The following is a 20,792-nucleotide window of genomic DNA, read 5'->3' as shown; positions in this document are numbered from 1 at the left end:
GATCGATACAGTATTGGACACGCAGCCGGCTAGAGTCCAACCAGTATTGTTCGAACGAACAATGAAACATCCCCTTTGCACTGACACTGTTTAATTTGCGAACGAAAAAGAGATGACGACCACACGGTCATATTTCCGTAAACTGCGTAAATTTACCTCATCGGCTGGTGAATCTGTGATTGTGAATGGCAAACGTACGAGGATTGCCGAATTGTCAGTGCTAAGTAGAGTGGTTCCACTTTTCTCATCATCACAGCAGTTGGGATAGAGCTTCCATTTTTGTTCGGAACTATTTGAGAAGATCACAAGCTCAATTCACATGAGTCACTAAATAAATACTTTCCCGATAAACAGTTTTATTTTTTATAGCCATTAAGCATAAACGTCTATTTTTTATTTAAAAAAAAACATCAAAACCACCTGTTCTACCAATAGGCCTATAGGCTGAAGAAATAGAAACAATCGCTTAATATGCTGAAAATACCCTCCCGTACTCTGCCTATTGTTTCAACGAAGCTGAGATCGGCTGAGTTTATTGCGATTTTTATCGTTCGCTTTCGACTATATGAAAATCGTAAGCCAGCTCAAAAATCTGAACTTTTAACAGCTCGCGTGTCAGTTTCACTGTTTTGTCAGGCAAATTTCGTTGATAGCCTGGGCCAGAGCCAGCTCTGAAGAGGTTATTAAGCACGTTTTAAGGTACGCAAAATTGTAAACGGTCACCCTCATTGCATTCTAACGCCACCCTGGGAACTAAATGGTGTCATTGTTTATTACTCCAGCGAAACGCTTTTTCTGATAAGATCACATTCGTTGTAAATAGAGGTTTTTTGTTGGGTTTTTAATGTCTTATCTCCGTCATTACCTAGGTAGATATTTTCGGATAATATGAACTGAAATACACACCGATTCGCTTGTAATTCTGTCTGCAGTTTTAACATATTTGACTCTGTCTACCGATCTATCTCTTTTTGTTTTTTCTTATAGATTGGCACGCAGTGAATTACCCGCAAATTATAACGATATCAATTCGGGATTAGACAAAATGATCGGCTATTTTATCCTTGAAGCAATCGATAGAGCTCACTCGTCCAATGCAAGACCAAGGTGAGATAACCACTTAGTAAATGAATGCATTCAGTTCGTTTGTATTCTGGTACGTTAATTAAGGATAGACAGTTAAAAACTGAATTGTAAAATGAACACTTTTTTGTTAACCGAAATGCTTTCCGAATTAATTGATCTACATCCAAGTAACGGTTTGCCCAGATAACGCAAAATCGTAATAGAAAGTTCACATTAAATCGTTTTCATGTCAATTTCAAATTGGAATTGTATAATGATTAGAGTATGTCAAATCGAAGTAAACAATAAGTTGTTTTGCAGTCGTGCGTGTCTTTATATACAACTAGCTGACCCGACAAACTTCGTATTGCCACAAATTAACCTGTGTTGTACACAAATCATGAATCTCGGATGATCTTTGTCACAATCTCGAGTTTTGCAAGCCCCCCAGTGGGCGGCGCTTCCGACGGCGGGTCACCGGCAACACTCGCGACCGTCTCGTCCTGAATGATCTAGTGTTACTATAGATAGTTTTTGTGGTCTTGTATTGACTAATGTTTTATGGAAGAGTCTCGAATTTCTCGAGTTCGATTAGTTTTTGAGTTTCGCAAAAATTTCTGTTTCATTTGTATGAGAGTCCATATCCCCCTACCACAGGGGTGAGAGGTCTCTAACTATCGTAAAATAAATTCTAGACTCCAAAATCTCCCACATGCCAAATTTGGTTCCATTTGCTTGATTAGTTCTCAAGTTATAAGGAAATTTGAATTTCATTTGTATGGAAGCTCCCCTCTTAAAAGGGGAAGGGGTCGTAATTCACCATGGAAAAAATTTCTGCCATCTAAAACTCACACATGCCAAATTTGGTTCCATGATTGATTAGTTCTCGAGATAAGAGGAAATTTGCATTTCATTTGTAGGGAAGCCCACCCTCTTAAAGGGAAGATGGGCCATAACTCGCTTTCTAAAGAAGAGAGGGGTCTCAATTCACCATAGAAAAAAATCTTGCGTCCAAAACCACTTACATGTCAAATTTGGTTCCATTTGCTTGATTAGTTCTCGAGTTATGAGGAAATTTGTTTTTCATTTGTATAGGAGCCCCCCCTCTTAAAGTGGGGAATCCATAGAAAATATACCATAGAAAATATTCTTGCCTACAAAAACACCCACATGTTAAATTTGGTTCCATTTGCTTGATTAGTTCTAGAGTTATGAGGAAATATGTATTTCGTTTGTATGAGAGCCCCCCCTCTTAAAAAGGTAAGGGGTCCTAATTCGTCATAGAAAAAATGGTTGCCTCCAAAAACACCCACATGCCAAATTTGGTTCTATTTGCTTGATTAGTTCTCGAGTTATGAGGAAATTTGAATTTCATTTGTATAGGAGCCCCCCTCCTAAAGTGAGTAGGGGTCCCAATTCATCATAGAAAAAAATTTTGTCTCCAAAAACACCCACGTGCCAAATTTGGTTCCATTTGCTTGATTAGTTCTCGAGTTATGAGGAAATTTGTATTTCGTTTGTTTAGGAGCCCCCCTTCTTAAAGTTGGGAGGGGTCCTAATTCACCATAGAAAATATTCTTGCCCTCGAAAACTTTCACATGCCAAATTTGGTTTCATTTGCTTGATTAGTTCTCGAGTTATGAGGAAATTTGTATTTCATTTGTATGGAAGCCCCCCTTACTAAAGTGGGGAGGGGTCCCAATTCACCATAGAAAAAAATTTTGTCTCCAAAAACACCCACGTGCCAAATTTTGTTCCATTTGCTTGATTAGTTCTCGAGTTATGAAGAAATTTGTATTTCGTTTGTATAGGAGCCCCCCCTCTTAAAGTGGGGAGGGGTCCTTATTTACCATAGAAAATATTCTTGCCCTCGAAAACCTTCACATGCCAAATTTTGTTCCATTTGCTTGATTAGTTCTTCAGTTATGAGGAAATTTGTATTTCATGTGTATAGGATCCCCCCCTCCTAAAACGGGGAGGGGTCCCAATTCATCATAGAAAAAAATTTTGTCTCCAAAAACACCCACATGTCAAATTTGGTTCCATTTGTTTAATTACTTCTCGAGTTATGAGGAAAATTGTGTTTCTTTGGTACAGGAGCCCCCCCCCCTCTTAAAGTGGGGAGGGGACCCAATTTACTATAGAAAATATTCTTGCCCTCGAAAACCTTCACATGCCAAATTTGGTTCCATTTGCTTGATTAGTTCTCGAGTTATGAGGAAATTTGTATGGAAGCCCCCCCTTTTAAAGTGGCGCAGGCGCATGAATCATGAAATATACCAAGTGTACAAAGATGCGGATATTGTGAAGTGACTACAATGGGCTGGCCAGGTAGCAAGGATGCCGGAAGAGAGACCAGCGAAAACAATATTTAGCAGAGAACCCGACAGAGGCCGACGACTTCGAGGTAGACCCCGTACCTGTTGGATGAGCGCTGTTGACGAGGATGCTAGAACAGCGGTTGTTGGGGGCGACTGGAGAGTGGCAGCCCAAGACCGCCCAAGTAACAACGGTAGCTGAATTGCAAGAGCAATGGCTGTTTACGGGTTGGTTTAAGGCGATCAAAGCTGCATAAAGTAAGCACTCAAATGGTGCTTAAATAATCGATGTTTAAGCTACTTTAAGTTTTTCAAACCAGTTCTCTCCCAAAAGCTGATAAAAAAGCTTAATAGCGGATTTTTCTGCTAAACAATCTGCTTCTAAACAACCATAAACATCAAACCGTTTTACGGCTGCTTAAAGGTGTTAAAATGTAGAGTGGAAGCTTTCATTAGATTCACAGCTTTCAAACTACTTTAAGTCTGCTTAAGGGTGTTAAAGTGGCTTTACAAACTTCTACCAAGTTTTCTTTCGGCTCACAGCACACATACTGTCAGATCATAGAATTCCGCAATTCGGCTGACAGCAAAAGTTTGTCAGTTATCGACATTATCGACTGCTTCACGCTAGACGGGCTAGGCTTCAGGTGTAAATATATTCTCACTGTCTGTTCTGCAGATGCAAATGGGGCGGATCATACGGTGAGTGCTTATGGATCAAAAGATGGCGGGTTCAATTCCCGGAAAAAAGACATGCATTTTTAATTAGCTTAGCTACCTTACTTGTACGAATTAAAGTTATTCGAATCTAAAAATATCGCGTTCACGGTGAAATAAAAATGACGCGTTCCATTTTTTTAAGTTTAAAAATAGATTTTTTTGGCTGCATAAAGGTTGATGAAGCGTTAATTAAGCGACTGGAAAAGTAGATTGCAAAACTATTTCTCGTTCTAAAAATAGAATTGACAGTTAGATTGATAGCATTGCGCAAATTGGCTATTTAAAAGTGCAAAAAAGTTGCTATTAAGCTTCATTGCAGCTCCGAAGGCAGCTATTAATTAGCCTGAAGCTTGATAAAATCACCAGATTTAGATGTTTAAGAGCTGAAAAAAGGTTTTCATTTCTAAACCTAAACCATAGATCAGCCACAGCTTGAATAAAATCAGTTATAAAAGTGTTTGATCAGCCTGAAATTATTACTTGGGCGAGTAATGTGGAGACGGCTCCTGAATTCGACATGGATTCGATAAGCGGATTGTCCCTGAAAAAGTAAACATCTTAGAAAACGATACTCTTGTCCAGCCAATAAGAGTGCAATAGTTTTGCGAAAAGCGATGTTAATTTACCAGGAAATATTTTAATTTTTAGTACTGATATTAAACGAGCACTTTATTTTAGAAAACTTTATTTCATAGGATCTTGGTAAAATAGTTTGCTCTTTTTAGCTGTTTCTTGATAAAACGTTCCACTTCCACGAGATTCGGCACTTTATCCTACTGATTTCGGAGTTTTGTTGTTTAACAGATTTTTTCGGTAAACAGTTTTGCGGTATCTCGGTAAACACGCTTTGTTTCCATAATCTCAGTAAAATATATTCAGAATTACGGTAACACTAGAAATCTTTACCGATGTCAAGGGAAAATAGACATGTTTTTACGTAGTTCGGTGATTTGGTTTACCGAGATTACATTCTATATTTAAATGAGTTGGTAATCATTTTAAGAGGTTTATCTGACTATGCGGATATGTTCCGGACACCGTGGAATATAATTCGAATAAAACCAAAAATAATAGTGAATGTTTATAACCGTTTTTGCTCAAACTCCATGTAAAACAGTTTTGATTAAATACTAAAAACGTGCCCCGAATTCGTCAATCTCGTTACAGATTTGGCAAGCGCGATGGCCCGCTCATCTCAGCAGGTTACGTTCAAGATGAACAGGAGGGAAATTCGGATCCCAACAAATGAGCTGCACTGCAACAGTAAAACAGACCCCAACCAAACTTTAGCCGTGTCGTCTGTCTAACCGCTGCAATAGCCTTTTCAACAGTATAATAAAAATTTATGTATCAGCAAAGCTGTTACTGGTAGATTGGCAAAATCCAGAAAAACAAAGTAACTAAACAGCAAATTGGGCTTACCAGACAGAAAAATCGACTCAACGTACATTAAATTAACTAATATTGTCCATCTCTCTTGTTATACTGGTTGTATCCAGAGTACCGGCCAAACTATGAAAGAAAAAAAAACAAAATGCTGTCCTGATTTAATTTTGCACCGCGTAGGTAATTGCAATAAAAAAAATCTGTGGGTCGATTTGAAAGCATATCGTATAAATCTCTTCCTAAATCAATTATAAATGTACTTCCAAGCATACACTCGGTACACAGTATAATAAGCCTTTTAGCTTTGTGTATGAGTAATCAAATTAAAATAATGCAAAATTTGCACTGTTTAACTATACTGCTGCGATTGACTACAAGTTGTATAAATATTGCTTTGTAAATAAAAATCAAACATTATCAGCAATCAGACAAGACAAATAAACAGCAATCCACAAGTTACATTGAATCACAATCCTTGCAGTGTGAAATTCAGAAATCAAAATTCTTATCATTCATGCGTCAACTATAAATTAGAGATTCTGCAAGAAGCTCTATTTGCAGGTAGGTAGGTCATCATTTTTGGCTATTTTATTATGTTTAATTCAATCCAGCTTTTCACGATCCATGATGGTGGAGGCATAATTCGCGGTCGTATTATTTAAACAACCTTTTTTAACATTTCTGCATACATTGCACATTTTCTTTCCGCACGTTCCTTTATTTTTGACTTGAGAACATGGGAAAAGGAAATGTGCGATGTATACATCACAAATAACAAAAATGCTGTTCAAATATTACAAACACGGATTATGCTGTCCGGCATATTATGCCTCATTTCCATTGCTTAACAATTTTTTACAGAAATTGTAATATTTTAACGGGACCTAAAGTAATCAAACGTAATTTTTACCAATTATTGGTGTGTTGTAATCACTACTGCAGGGAACCCCTTCTCTTAGTGCGCTGATGGCACGTTGTAATGACGGTTGTAGGAAACCCCTCGTCGTTAGTAATAAAATTTCGTTTCAAGAAGTGCCACGAAAATGTGAGTTCGTCTCTTCCGTATTTAAAATGGCTCCACGTAAAACGGCCACCAAACGGAAAATAAACCACGCCAGCTATGTGCAACAATTGTTCGAAGGTTTCCTCTCTCGTAACCGCCAGGGAGCAGCTCGTATACCGAAGGTAGGGGCTAAACCAATACGTCCGCCACTGCAGCGTTTTCATGTCGAAAAACACCGCGAGGAAGAGGAACAAAACTTCCGATTTTCGGATAGTCCTGAGTTAAAACCGGTTTTCCCTACTGAAACCCAAAAAGGCCAACCCCATCCACTTTACGCAAAATTGAAACAATCAAAGCAAAATCACCGAGCTGGGAATGGGCTCGTTCAACGTCAGGTGACTGCCGCACCCTCCGCTGAACTAAATCTCGTTAAAAACTTTTTCAAAAAACCTGGTGCACCGGAAGCACTGCCTTTTGTTAATCGTGAGCCTCAGGAAGCAGTTTATGGTCGATTTCAGCGCCAGAAGAATACGGACGAATTCTTGAGAAAAGATCCGAGTCCAAGTGCTCCACCGGGAGGACTTATGCGCTGGCTTGAAAAATCGAAACAGGTTCTCAATCAGCAGACCGTCGACAGACGGGGAGGAAAAGAGTATTACGACTTGCCGAGTGATTTCTTCTCCGGCAGAGAATTGATGCGGCTGCCTTTTGAACTCGACAAAAGTGACTGCCGTTCGGTTGTGGACAAGACGCTCGCCAGTGTAGGATCGCGCTTCAAGCCTCCGGCAGCTTCCACCCCATTCGATAAGATTCAGACTGAACTGATGCCGATTCTAACGGATCCAGATGATTTTTCAGTAGCAACCGCCGGAAAAGTACCTGCCTCAGGAAAAAACTATGTTGAGTTTCTCCGAAAAGTTTCTTCAGCTATGGAGAATATAACGTCACAAATCTGCAAAGTTATGCACTGTGCGGTGAATGATATTCCTTTGAATCGAGACCGAGACACGCTGAGGGCTCTTTTGCAGAATGCAAATAGCAGTGAAACACTGGAGCTCAGTTTGGCAAACCGTAGTAGCTGGAAGGAGCATTCGTTAGTCAGTAATCAGGTTAACCACGACTACCGTAAGCGGACGCATTCTCCTTCCTTGTTTAGTCACACGTTAGCTACCGGTTATTCAAATAAGGTGACAGATTTTACCTTGTTTGAAGTACAATTTGGTTCGGACAGACCTGTTCATAAATCACCAACGAAATTTTCCATCGACTCATTTTCAATCGAACCTTGTTTAAAAGTGAAGAAAATGACTGATTGGAAGTTGGTAAGTATCTTACAAATAAAATTGGTTTTCAGTTTTTTAAAATAAGCTTTTTTAGGACGATCCTCGTACTTTTAACAGCATTGAAAAGCTGGAAACACCGGAAACCGTGAAGAGTATCACCTTTGGTGATTTCAGTTTTGATTTTGACGAGCCGAATGTAGACCTTCCTTTTTCCACGAAACAGTCTTGCGATAACAGTCTAGATTTAGACCGGTTAACACCGCCCCCATTGGAGGATACTTTCTCGCTGGTGTTTTCAACATCAACTTATTCGCAAGACGGTTTGTTCGACTTTCCGACACCATCACCACCGCTGAGATTCCCACCGGCGGCAAGTCACCCGTTACCTACTGCTACCGAAAACGAGACCTTTTTTGAACAATTTGAACGGAGTCCCGCTCGATCTTCCAGTGGTTTTTCTCCGGAAAAACGAGAAGATAGCTTTTTTGATTTTATGTTAACCTAGAGAAGGAGCAGTCAACCAAACATTGTATGGACATGAATTTTATCATTATTGGGCAACATGCCAGTACATTACGTTCGATTACATTATAATTTGTGTATTCATGTTTAATTCCCCGAATGAGACGAATAAGGAGGAGGATGTTGGTGCCCTGCAACACTCAGAAAAATTTCAACGTCAAAGTAAGTCCAAACTTTCGTTAATATTACTCAACATTACTCGATTGTTGTCCATTCTGATAAAATTTTAAATACGAGGACAACTTGTTATGTCTGACTTTCAACTAACAAAGTTAAAACTTAACTAACTTGCTTTAACATTTAGAAATTTCACCAAGCAAAATAACTGCTAACTTCTTAACTGCTGCTTGGAAAACTATTTTAGGTTAGAGTTCGTCTTGAAAGTTTATCTAAATTGATATGCAGCATTGTTGTACTATTCATTTTTTCAGTGCTCATGCTGATGAAAGGAATGACAAGTTAACTATCGATATTTTCTGATTTATTGTGGTTCTGATTCATCGTACCAGTTGGTTGCTAGTAATTCATATTGCATCTGATAACTACCCAGGTAACCAATAGGCATCACCAACAGGCTATTCAAGTGCAAGCCTCAAATGCTATTTTGGCAAAATATATGGCACAATTTATGCTATCACTAACGAGCTAGCCTCGTAACTTTCTTAGAGTGGTGACAATCCTTATCTGGAGCTGATTACTGACACGAAGAATTTAAATAGAATTTTGGATGCCAATTTACAACACCTATGCAATCAAAACGCTAATATACAACAACGTGCAGTACAAAATGCCAGAAATGCCAATAAGCGGATGATTTCCTGTTTATGTTAATGCTTATAGGTTACCTCCCAAGCAACAGTTAGTTTTATTGTACTCTTATGGCGGTCTTCAAGACTAATTGTGGTCTTGAATGCCATCATAAGAGTGTAATAAAACCCAATATGTTACTTGGGCTGGGTATTGACTCAGGGCCCAGAATTAATTCTTACAAACTTACTTACAAAACTTACAAAATGTAATGAACATTCGCTTTCTGATACTTTATACAAGTCCGCTAACAGGATAGCGTTTTATACAAAAAGTAACTAACTCGTTGCCCACCGGGATTTCTTATTTCTTATTTATTTATTACATCAACAGACTTACATGATCCTAATGATGGTCTAAGTTTAGGTTCCAAACCGCAGAACAGTACTCAGTCGAACTGACCAGGGAGCAATATAATGCTTTTAAGCAGTAGACGTCTGTGAAACTTTTGGCGATTCTAAAAATGGATCCCAAGGTCCTAGAAGATTTGTTGACGATATAAGATACATGCTGTCTGAATGTTAGTTTTGTATCGAAGATTACACCTAGGTCTTTGATATGATCGTACACCAATTAGCGAAGACATCCAGCTGGCGTTGGAGAGCGATGCAGTCTTCAGTTGAGCGGATATGGGAGAATATTTTCAGACCATCGGCATATGATAACCTAGGCCCTTCAAGAACGAGGTTCACGTCGTTGAAATAGAGCAGGAATATGAGCGGTCCGAGATGACTACCCTGCGGAATACCAGAGTTGGCGCAGAATGTGCTGGATCTACAATCACCGATGGCAACCATCAGCTAACGATCTGTTAGATAAGAACGAAACCATCGCAGGAAAGTTCCGCCTACCCCAAGCCTTTCGAGTTTAGCGATTGCGATTACATGATTGAGCTTATCAAAGGCGGCTGACAGGTCGGTATATATGACGTCGGTTTGCGTCATTGCAGGCATGTTGTCGACGATGTGCGTAGTAAAGCACAGCAAATTAGTAGTAGTGGATCGATCAGCGAGGAATCCATGCTGATCCGCGTTCATATATTGCTTGCAATGTGAAAAAAGTGGCTCGAGGACGATTAGCTTGAACAATTTCGAGATGGCACTCAACGATGTAATTCCTCGGTAATTGTCCACATCTCGCTTGTTCCTTGTTTTGTGCACAGGAAACATAGGCAGATTTCCAGCAAGACGGAAAAATACTGCTGGAGATGAACTTCTGGAATACGAGCTGTAGTGGTCTAGCCAAACAAGAGATGTGCTCCTTCAGGAGAGCGGACGGAATTCCATCAGGCCCGGGATTGAAGGAGGAATGAAAGCAAACTTTTCAGCGAATAAGCTTCATATGACTGTAAAATTTGAGGCAGTTTCATCGCGATAGATCATAAAGGATGGCAGCACGCATTCCTTGCGTTGCTCGTTCACAAACTTCCAGAAAGCTTTCGGGTGCGACCTGAGTTTCCTCTGAATCCTACATTGATATTGCTGAAAACAAACACGAGTGACACGCTTTAAATCGTGATTTACTCTAACGTAGTGATGCTGTAGTGCTGTCTGGAAAACTTTCGAAGAGCGGCTCTTTTCAGTGATTTGAGTTTTCGCCATTCACTCGTTTGCCAAGGAGCACGTGATACGGAACGATCTAGTTTTTTCGGGACATGTCTATCAATGACTTACGACAAAACATTTGAAATGATTTGGGCGGCAGTATCGGCGTCATGATCGTTAATCATATTATCGCAATACATTGATGATAGGAAGGCTGCGACGCCGCGATGATCTGCTCTGAAGAAATCGTACGTAAGAAATCGGTGGTATATAGTTGTCTTCCACAGAGATGATTAATGGGGGATGATGAGGTACATCTTTAACTAAAGGCAGTGGAGCTGTTGAGAGGAATGGTGCGGCATCTTGTGTTGAAAAGAAACAGAGGTCTAGGCAGCGGTTATGCTCGTTAATGATGTGATTGATTTGTGACAGTCTGGCGGCACTGTAACTAAAACCAAGTTCCGATCATGTAGCGCAACTGAAATCCAGGTCTGTTCCAAACAGTCCCAATCCTTGTTGTCTATAGCAGTCGCTTTTAATCCCTGACGAACTGCTATCAGAACGCCCCCTCCAGTTGATTTTCGGCTGTTTTGCGGATTTCTGTCTTTTGTCACAGCGGAAAACTTCATAGTCGGAGCCGAACACTTGACTAGAAAGTGTACGTGAATCGAACCAGGTCTCAGTTAAGACGATGATATCATAGCTCAGATTGTAAACGGGTATACCACCTAGAAGATCACATGCTTTATTCGGTCTGGTAGCTCGCGGAAGATTACGGTCGTCAAGGAATCGGCACTTCTGCGTCGTCCCTGGAAGGCAGGAGCGTTGGCATCTAATGGCCTAGAAACGCAAAGCGGGTCAGTGGTGCGATATGGGCTAGCAAATTTGTACTTGCCCTGAGTGCTATTTTGGAAACGCCGGGATGCACTGCAATTGGCACGATGGAAACCCCGGAGACCCCCACCACAGTCGAGTCTTTGGAGCCAGCGCTCATCAGTCGTTCCGGTCCTGTGTGTGGGAGTGGTGATGGGGTCTTCCAGTCTGCCGCCAGGCAAATATGTTTGTCAAGCTAAATTTTTGATACCTGATGCGGCTTCATATCGGCTAACACCTCGGCTCCTTCGTTCGATACGAACAATGTAAATGGTGGACCACCCGTTCCTGCGGATATTTCAGCGTATACTACCTCTCTCGATTCACTATCAAAACGTCCGAGAATTGCGAACGAAAACAAACGATCTCTTTCTGACAATTCCACCATCGGACTATGACGTCTTAGCTGTTACTGAAACTTGACTAAAAGTAAAATAAAATAATTATTTTTCTTCAGTTTCAATATAACACATAGATGTGTTCTGCAAAATTTAAGAGCATATTATTACAAGAAATTTTGCTGAAGACAGTAACCTTCTATCTCATCAGCGAAGATAGATAAATCTTATTTATTTTATAAGAACTTGTAAAATCAGTTTTTTCATTTTAGCTCGTTTTGTAATTGTTGTATGACTTTTTCATGTTGTACAAATAGCAAAAATACTTTTGTTGTTGCTTTTGTTACAAGGCAAGACAATTGCTTTCGTTGTACGAGAAGCTTTTTATAGAAAAATTGAATTTTCCAATTCAATTATATTGTACCAACAGTTGCGCTAATGTTTCCTTAATTAAGTTTGGTGTTCCTTTAATTGTGTTATTCCATATATATTGCTAGGTTGCTAAGTGAAAAAACACGTGGCAAAACTATAGAAATGAGCGCCCATAGTTGTGCGCTCCAACTGCGCATATAGTTGCGTTAGATTTTGGAAAATTGACATTTTAGCAAATAATGATTTAATTTTAAATGGTGTAGTCTAACCCCCTGGGCATGGCATAACCTTGAGGATTGCTTAACTGCAACCAGGTCCCAGGGCTGGTCTGTATCTTTACACAAATGAAAGATGCACACTAGTGATGCCAAATGTGGTGAAGCCTACCAAAAGTATTTTTGAATCAATTTATTTGGCAGAACGTTCAAAATAGTAGCAAGACGTTTGAAGATTCGGTTTACGAATCTTAATTTATATACATATACCTATTTTCTATTGATTCAGAGCTTTTGGTAAGGTTAATCACAAAGATATTACCTTTGACTTGGCTTGCCCGAATCGCGAATTTTAATCTATCCAGGGCAGTTGCCCAAGGGGTTTTCGTCTTTTTTCTTCTTTCAGTTTGTTTTCGCTGGAAGACCAACTAAATGTCGACAAACTAACACGACCTGAACAAGAAAAGAATCTGGAAGAACATGATAACAACAATAATATGGACCAATAACTGATTCAGGTGATGTGACGGGCTACAGAGAATCCAGGTAAAGCTAACAAAGAAAAAGGCAAGAGAAAGGTAAGCGAACCAGTGATATTCAAAATTTATAATGTTTTCTAATAGGTTTAAATATTACTAAGTTTATTATTATTTCTTCAGCGAAAAACATAACATAGTTGCATACTAAATGAAAACTTGCCTAGAAGCGGGTGTTAGATTGGTCGACAGTAACTCAAAAATTCATTAATACATTTGTCAATCAATTGAGTTTTCTTTTCAGTATTTTTCAGAAGTATTAAGCGAACAAAGTTTAGATTCACGTCATCGCAATGCATATACTGCCATTATGCACATATCAAGCATGTACATTGTTGATGGAGATATGCGAATGATGTTAGTAAAACAATATTTTAGTGGGTGACATTACCTGTAAAGACTCAAAAAGACAAGATTTAGAAATTCTAAAATCCTATAAAGTATCTTAAAATCGATAAAGCATTACCAAATTCAAATTTGCTTCCCGACTTGTTTCTTAGTTAAGAAAGGAGAAACGTTCGACGCGACGTACCTACTCATCTGACTTTATCACTCGTCTTCAGACTCATATTCAGCCACCATGAACAACTACATCGCACTATAGTCAATTTGTTTTATTTTGAAAACCTATCTAAAGACAGTACTAGCCAACCAGTGTTCAACCGGCCGACATAGGCTAGTCCGTCTGGAAGTACTGTTGCAAGATAGAAGCTAAAATTTATTATTCTTTTGGGTTGAGCCTTGAAAATCAAGCTGCCACGCAGCTCCAACTCAACACCCCACAAAAAAAAAAAAAAAAAAATTTAAATGGTGTAGTCTAACTACCAATACTTCTAAGAACCTGTTTTATACAATGAACGTAATTGTTTTATCTAAAATGCTACGGTGACGAAAATATGCATTAATAATGAATAGTAGCGCAACTATTGGTACTACCACAACTATTGGATCAACTACCTATATGTTAAAGAATAATATTTCCTCTTACAATTTACTTTTACTTGCACTGACTCAAATTAGTAACAACCTACTTATACTTACTCAGCAATTTCATGAAAAAAGGATCTATCAAAATATGTAAGTGCTCCTATTTTGTTCAAATTTTGTAAACTTATTCAATTTCCAAAAAAAATATGTAAGCAAACGCACTAAGCAACGTTAACGACCGTATAATAAAGGTTCCTTCCACCACTAGGTGGATTAAATAGGGTTTTTGTTTTTATTCTTTGTCTTATATTCTTTGGGAAGATTTTCGCATAGAAGCAATATAAGCAGAACGTTCGCTGCCAATCGCATAGCTGCTTTCACATGCTTTCGTGTGCATTCGTATGCGTTCGTGTGTTTTCGTGGAAAAAGTGAGTCGCTACCGCCAAGTTCGCTAGTATCTGAAGAAAGTAGCATGTACGTGTTTGGTTTATACTTCCACTTCTGTTCTGTGCTATTATTAGAGTCAATACGATGGTAGCAACTGGCTCTAAAAACCTTCACATGCCAAATTTTGTTCCATTTGCTTGATTAGTTCTCGGGTTAAGAGGAAATTTGTATTTCATATGTATAGGAGCCCACCCCTCCTCTTGAAGAGCGGAGGGGTTATAATTCCTCTCATGAAGAGGGGAGGGGTCTCAATTCACCATAGAAAAGAAATTTGCCTCCTAATACTCGCAAATGCCAAATTTTCACGCCGATCGGTTCAGTAGTTTTCGATTTTATAAGGAACATACGGACAGACAGACAGAAATTTGTGTTTCATTTTTATGGGAGCCCCCCTTCTTAGTGGGGGGAATCATAAGAACCTTCCTTGATCCCAAAAACCCCTACATGGAAATTTGCACGCCGATCGGTTCAGTAGTTTTCTATTCCATAAGAAACATACGAACAGACGGAACAGACAGATAGAAATCCATTTTTATAGGTACCGTGTACCCCTGCTGGAATGACCTTCCTTGATCTGAACATTTTTAATCTGAACTCCGTTGGTATGAATGCGTTCACGTTAAAAACTGATCAAGCGTCATACACAATTGATGGTTAAGTTGACCGGGCAAATTGAAAAAAAAAGCAAAAAAACTTAATACGTTTCCTCTTGCTCAGCAGCTTTGTCAATATAGCTCAAATGCAACTTATCTCCAACACTTAAAATAGACCATTTTAGTTGATACTGTCGAGCAAATTTCCTCTTCTGCGATCTGGATGTTCAGAATTCGCGCATATTCGACATGTTTTCAAAACGTTTGTTTTCGTCAATTCAAAACAGCAAGGTCATAGGGTGCGCGCCTTGCGTTTATGTGAAAGTGAATACAGTTACCAAATATTGTCAATTTCCCATCCTTTCGTACGCGATGAATTATAACCGTCGCGGGGGCAAATATCGTTTATTTTGTCAAGTAAATCAATAGCTTACGTGCTAGACAAGCAGAATATATACTTATAACTTACATACAGCCAAGCAGATTCTTTTTGCGACGATTTCAAGCATAGCATAGCATAGTTTGACCGCCAGTGAGTTGCCCGCGATTGATCTAGATCAGCTGAGATTGCACAAAGAACCATCAGAATGATGCTTGGAAGTAGCAGATCGTTTTCAGTGTGCATTTCCTGGTGATCTAATTCTTTGTGATGATCAATAGCTAAGATGGTCACGCCCATGCACGTCAATTTAGGAAGGAACGTAATGTTAGTCCGGCACTTGCTGCTACTAGAGACCGACTAGAATCCTCTGCATCATCCACAAGTGTCACAGGAAGGAGTTGTTGTTAGTAGAAAGGAATTGATCTGGATCCACCGAGGCAGGTGGTGCGACGACTGTCATTCTAGCTCGCGTACGATTTGAGGACGTTTTTGGTTACGTGGCCATTGCGAAACAGGTAGTGGAGATCCGACATACCGGTATAGGAAAAAACTGAGAAATCAGTTTACCGCACCGGAAGTTATGTGCTATCAACATATTCGATTCGTTCGAAATCGTGCGCGGTCGGTTATTAAATACCGATAGACATTTGTTGCTATGCACGATAGCTGTCCTGAGACAAATGGGTTTATTTTGGCAATTAAATCGAAAACATTGACTGCGCGAGATATCTTTTTGCATCCTTCGATCATAGCACTTGCTTAAAAACTCTGACTACTTTATTAGGGAGCTGTATAAAAGCTGTCAAGCTTTTGATATTTGATAATTATATGATAGAAATAACGCGCGATGTTCCTAGGTAACCGATTTTACGATTAAAATGCACGTTTATAAGATTTCAATAAAAGTTCCGGTTTGTAAACGCACCATTGCTAAGTGTGCTCAAATGAAAGCAAAATGGCGTTCTAAAACAACCGCTGTCTGAAAAATGCAACGAGCGAGACACAGAAGCAAACGATGCTAAATTACCATACGAAAAGATTCTTAGTATGTAAGCACAGGTTGTATGAGACTAACCTGGATATTCGGAAATTTTCGTGTAATTAAGAAGATTCAGATTAAAAATACAACTTTTTTATAATTGAAATATAATGGTAATGGTACTACATAATGAACCATAGTTTGAAAATTTATATCGAGAAATATTATGCGCATGCGAGACTTACGGTACCTTGAAAACCTCGTGACAAACTTAAATTTATTATACTTACCTGAAATTAAAAATCAGGCACAAATAAGTGTTCCAATATAGTCCCTAAGTTGATAAGCATTTCTTGCTATCAACACTAATATGCAGAGATATAGCGCTCGCGTCTTTTTGCGACGATTTCAAGCTTTCAAAAAAGTTAACAGCGCGTTTTGTTACCAAAGAAACGGGCAAGATTCAGATTAAAAATGAATTTGCCTGATCTGAACGAGGTGTTTTCCATATTAGCGGGGGTTGCAAGCTCAATTGAGAATACCGTATACCCCCGCTGGAATGACCTTCCTTAATCTGAACATTTTTAATATGAACCCCGTTGGTATGAATGCGTTCACATTAAAAATTGATCAAGCGTCATACACTACTGACGGTTAAGTTGATCGGGCAAATTGAAAAAAAGCAAAAAACCTTAATACGTTTCCTCTTGCTCTGCAGCTTTGGCAGTAGAGCTGATATGCAACTTATCTCTCTCCAACACTTAAAATAGACCATTTTAGTTGATACTGTCGAGCAAATTTCCTCTTCTGCGATCTGGATGTTCAGAATTTGCGCATATTCGACATGTTTTCAAAACGTTTGTTTTCGTCAAATCAAAACAACAAGGTCATAGGGTGCGCGCACAGAACAGAAGTGGAAGTAGAAATCAAAACACGTACTTGCTATTTTCTACAGATACTAGCGAACCTGGCGGTAGCGAGTCACTTTTTTTCACGAAAACACACGAACGCATACGAATGCACACGAAAGCATGTGAAAGCTGCTATGCGATTGGCAGCGAGCGTTCTGCTTATATTGCTGTTATTCTCTTCTATGCGAAAACCTTCCCAAAGAAAAATAAAAACAAAAAAGACTCTGTCACCAGTTTTGATCGCTGAATCATTCGGACTTCCACTTCTGTTCTGTGGTGCGCGCCTTGCGCGTATGTGCAAGTGAATAGGGTTACCAAATATTCAGATTAAAAATGAATTTGCCTGATCTGAACGGGGTGTTTTTCATATTAGCGGGGGTTGAGTGTACCTATGAAAAAATGCAGGTTATGGTAAAATTGAATGTAGTTAGAAAGCATAATTTACCATTTCCATTTAGTTAGAAGAAGTACCATTCTGACTCTGATGGACACACCAAACGAAGGTAGTGTTCGATTGAAAGAAGTTAAGTACAATAGTTTTTAATTCAGAATTTTCCGGATTAGCGAGATTCGGACTATTGAGTCGCATTAGCGGGGGGATACTATATCGCAAAATTCGTGCAATCATCGTTGAACCAAGTTGAACCCTTTGTGAGTGCCCTCGGCCGCAACGCTTTTCTCATCGAATACGTTGTGTATGACATTAAAACATCGCACCGGCAGCATGCAGCTGTCACAATTCGGTTCCACGTGAACTGACGTTTTCAACTTTTTTACATGTACGATCGGCTTCGCTGGTGGTGTTGGCCGTTCATTTGCTTGTTCGTCGCGTTCATACTCTGTTCGGAACTATTGAATAATACAAAACAGTGCTGTTGAGACCGTAAAAACAGTTCGATTTCGGATTTTGTGCAACCAAATTAATATGAATAAGTGGTGGATATTTACTTTGTTGGTTCTACCAACGGTTCTGCTTGCCGTCAACAGTGGTAAGTACGATTTCCTGCGAACGGTTGAATTTTATGAACTACTTTCACTTTGACGTGGCATGCCGTAACATTTTCGATTGGTTTTATTGCAGGTCCACGACTAATGGCTTACGCGGATGCTACCGAAGATGAATTAGAAGAGGAACTGGATGTTGAAGTAGAATCTGATGAAGTATCCGTAACGCACACGGATGAGCCCGAAACGGAAGACGAGCCTGAAACAACGAAGTCACCAGATGCCGATACCTTCCTTTTGTTTACTCGACCACTGTATGCCGGTGCTGGTTCACAACTTGACCTGCCAGCTGGATATCCGGTGGAGTTCCTAGTCGGTTTCACCAACAAGGGAAGCGATGATTTCATTGTCGAAACCGTCGAAGCTTCCTTCCGCTACCCGATGGACTTCAATTACTACATTCAAAACTTCTCCGCTATCGCATACAACCGGGAGGTTAAACCAGGCCACGAAGCAACCGTTTCTTACTCGTTCCTACCATCAGAATCATTCGCTGGTCGACCATTTGGTTTGAACATTGCATTGAACTATCGTGACGCTAGTGGAAACCAGTTTTCGGAAGCTGTTTTCAATGAAACTATCACCATTACGGAGGTGGATGAAGGTCTTGATGGAGAAACTTTCTTCCTGTATGTCTTCCTGGCTGCCGTCATTGTGCTACTGTTGGTGCTAGGCCAGCAGTTCCTCGGATCGTACGGCAAACGCAAGCGTTCTCCAGCCGTCAGAAAGACCGTTGAAACCGGAACCAGCAACACCAAAGACGTCGACTACGACTGGATTCCGGCAGAAACCCTGAAGAAGATTCGTAAGTTTTCTAATTGAAGTGATTTTTTTCATATTCTGTACCTTATGGAACCTTTTCTTGCAGAAAATTCTCCAAAAGGCGGCAAAGTTGCCCCCAAGCAGAGCCCACGACAGCGAAAGACGAAAAGAACCGCCGGTTCTGACGATTAAACCGCATTTTTCCTCAGTAGCAATTAAGAGGAATGTAGAGACGGAGCGGGAGCATCAGTTATCGATGTTTTCAAAACTCAATCTGCTCCCTTCCGAGCGATGCGCAGAGATTAAAGTCGAATTTCTGCTTGCGAGTGCGTGCGTGTAGTCGATTGTGACATCATCAAATCATTCTGAAGTAACAAAACAGTCGAAAACGGTTATTTCGAAGTGATCATTTTTAGTTAGGACTCATTTTTTGAGATCTACAGTCATTGTAGATTTCTTAGTTTACGTTTTTTTTGCGCGGTGCAGTAATTCACGATCATAATGACGCGAGAAAGATTACCTATGGCCGACCGTATCAAATTTTTTTACGGGCAGCGCTGCAGAGTCGGCCACGAAGACTTCCTTTTTTGCTTAAGTTATTGTATCACAAGATATGAAAAGAAAAAACATTGTCCGAGAAACAAAGCTGAGAGTCGCAATCTACCTGATGACATTTCCTAACAGCAACAACATGCCAAAAAGACTCGGGTTATAAACGTCTTAGTTGACCCTTTTTCTTCGACACACGTCGCAGCAGAGTACAGGACAATTACGGGGCTAGGTGCAACGATTCTACTGACTAGCAGCACCTCCCAGCCGAGATTCGAACATACGATGATTGGCTTGTTAGACAGCAGTGACATGGCGCAACCATTATAACCAGGGTTGCTGCCTTCAGTTCCGCCCATTCGACTTTATTGTCTAATAGAAACAAAATATTCGAATGTTTCCTATGTTAAATCGATGATAAACGGTTAACAGACATTATTCGGTGATTATTCATATTCCCTTTGAACTATTCTATTAATTCGACTATGTACTTGCTGGCAGTATTTAATTAAAAATGATTCGAGTATTTCTTAGATAAAGAAGTGAAAGATAGAGTAGACGACGACTGGCGGGTTGACAACTGAACCGTCAATGACATGACCGTCGCCGGTTGGCGCTGCTAACGACGGTTCTTGCAACGGCGTATGCGTTGGCTATTATGTGTGCTAAATGGTCGTTGAAATGTAATCATCGACGGCGCAATCGTCGCGTGATTTCCGGGACAGTCTTCTACAAAGCTAACGTGTTCGCCGACGGCCTTGCGTAGATTTTGCTACCGACCGTCGGGAAGGGAATGAACCATGCCCACTGGACGTGGACCGACTCTCGGACTTCGACCCACGAAAGGTTTTAACGTAAATTTATTGGATCGGAACGGGGGCGTAGCCAGAAATTTTTCTTAGGAGGGGTTTTACAACAAAAAATCTGACGTAGCCTAAGCTAAAGGAGTTTATTCATGAAATGGAAAATTTTCATGAATAAACTCCTTCATGCATTATTTTCAATTATCATAAGCGATTTTGGTTTATATTCAGGGTTCTTTATTTCACAAAAAAATCGAATTGATATAAATGTTGGTAAATGTTGAAATTGCGCCTCCCAGTTGGCATAGTGGTAAGTTGTATATTCAAATCTCGGCCGGGAGAGACTATTAGACTCAGGCGCGGCAAAAGTCGAGACAAGTTAACAGCTTATCCTGCATGCTTTTCAACATCGCCCTTGAGAAGATGATCCGGCGAGCTAAACCGAAAAGAGA

General features: G+C 39.9%; 1 protein-coding gene across 1 annotated transcript; it reads left to right on the top strand.

Annotated features, from left to right (window-relative positions):
• Positions 1-18,012: 18,012 nt before the first annotated feature.
• Positions 18,013-19,627, top strand: LOC128739566 (translocon-associated protein subunit alpha). The gene is made up of 3 exons (XM_053835063.1): positions 18,013-18,210; positions 18,303-19,031; positions 19,095-19,627. The coding sequence occupies exons 1-3, from the start codon at positions 18,147-18,149 to the stop codon at positions 19,178-19,180; spliced, it is 879 nt and encodes a 292-aa protein (XP_053691038.1). The 5' UTR covers positions 18,013-18,146; the 3' UTR covers positions 19,181-19,627.
• The last annotated feature ends 1,165 nt before the right edge of the window (positions 19,628-20,792 follow it).

Source organism: Sabethes cyaneus, chromosome 1 (assembly GCF_943734655.1).
Source record: "Sabethes cyaneus chromosome 1, idSabCyanKW18_F2, whole genome shotgun sequence".
Classification (NCBI taxonomy): domain Eukaryota; kingdom Metazoa; phylum Arthropoda; class Insecta; order Diptera; family Culicidae; genus Sabethes; species Sabethes cyaneus.
Note: the sequence above shows the minus strand (reverse complement) of the source record. Positions and strands in the feature narration are given on the sequence as shown.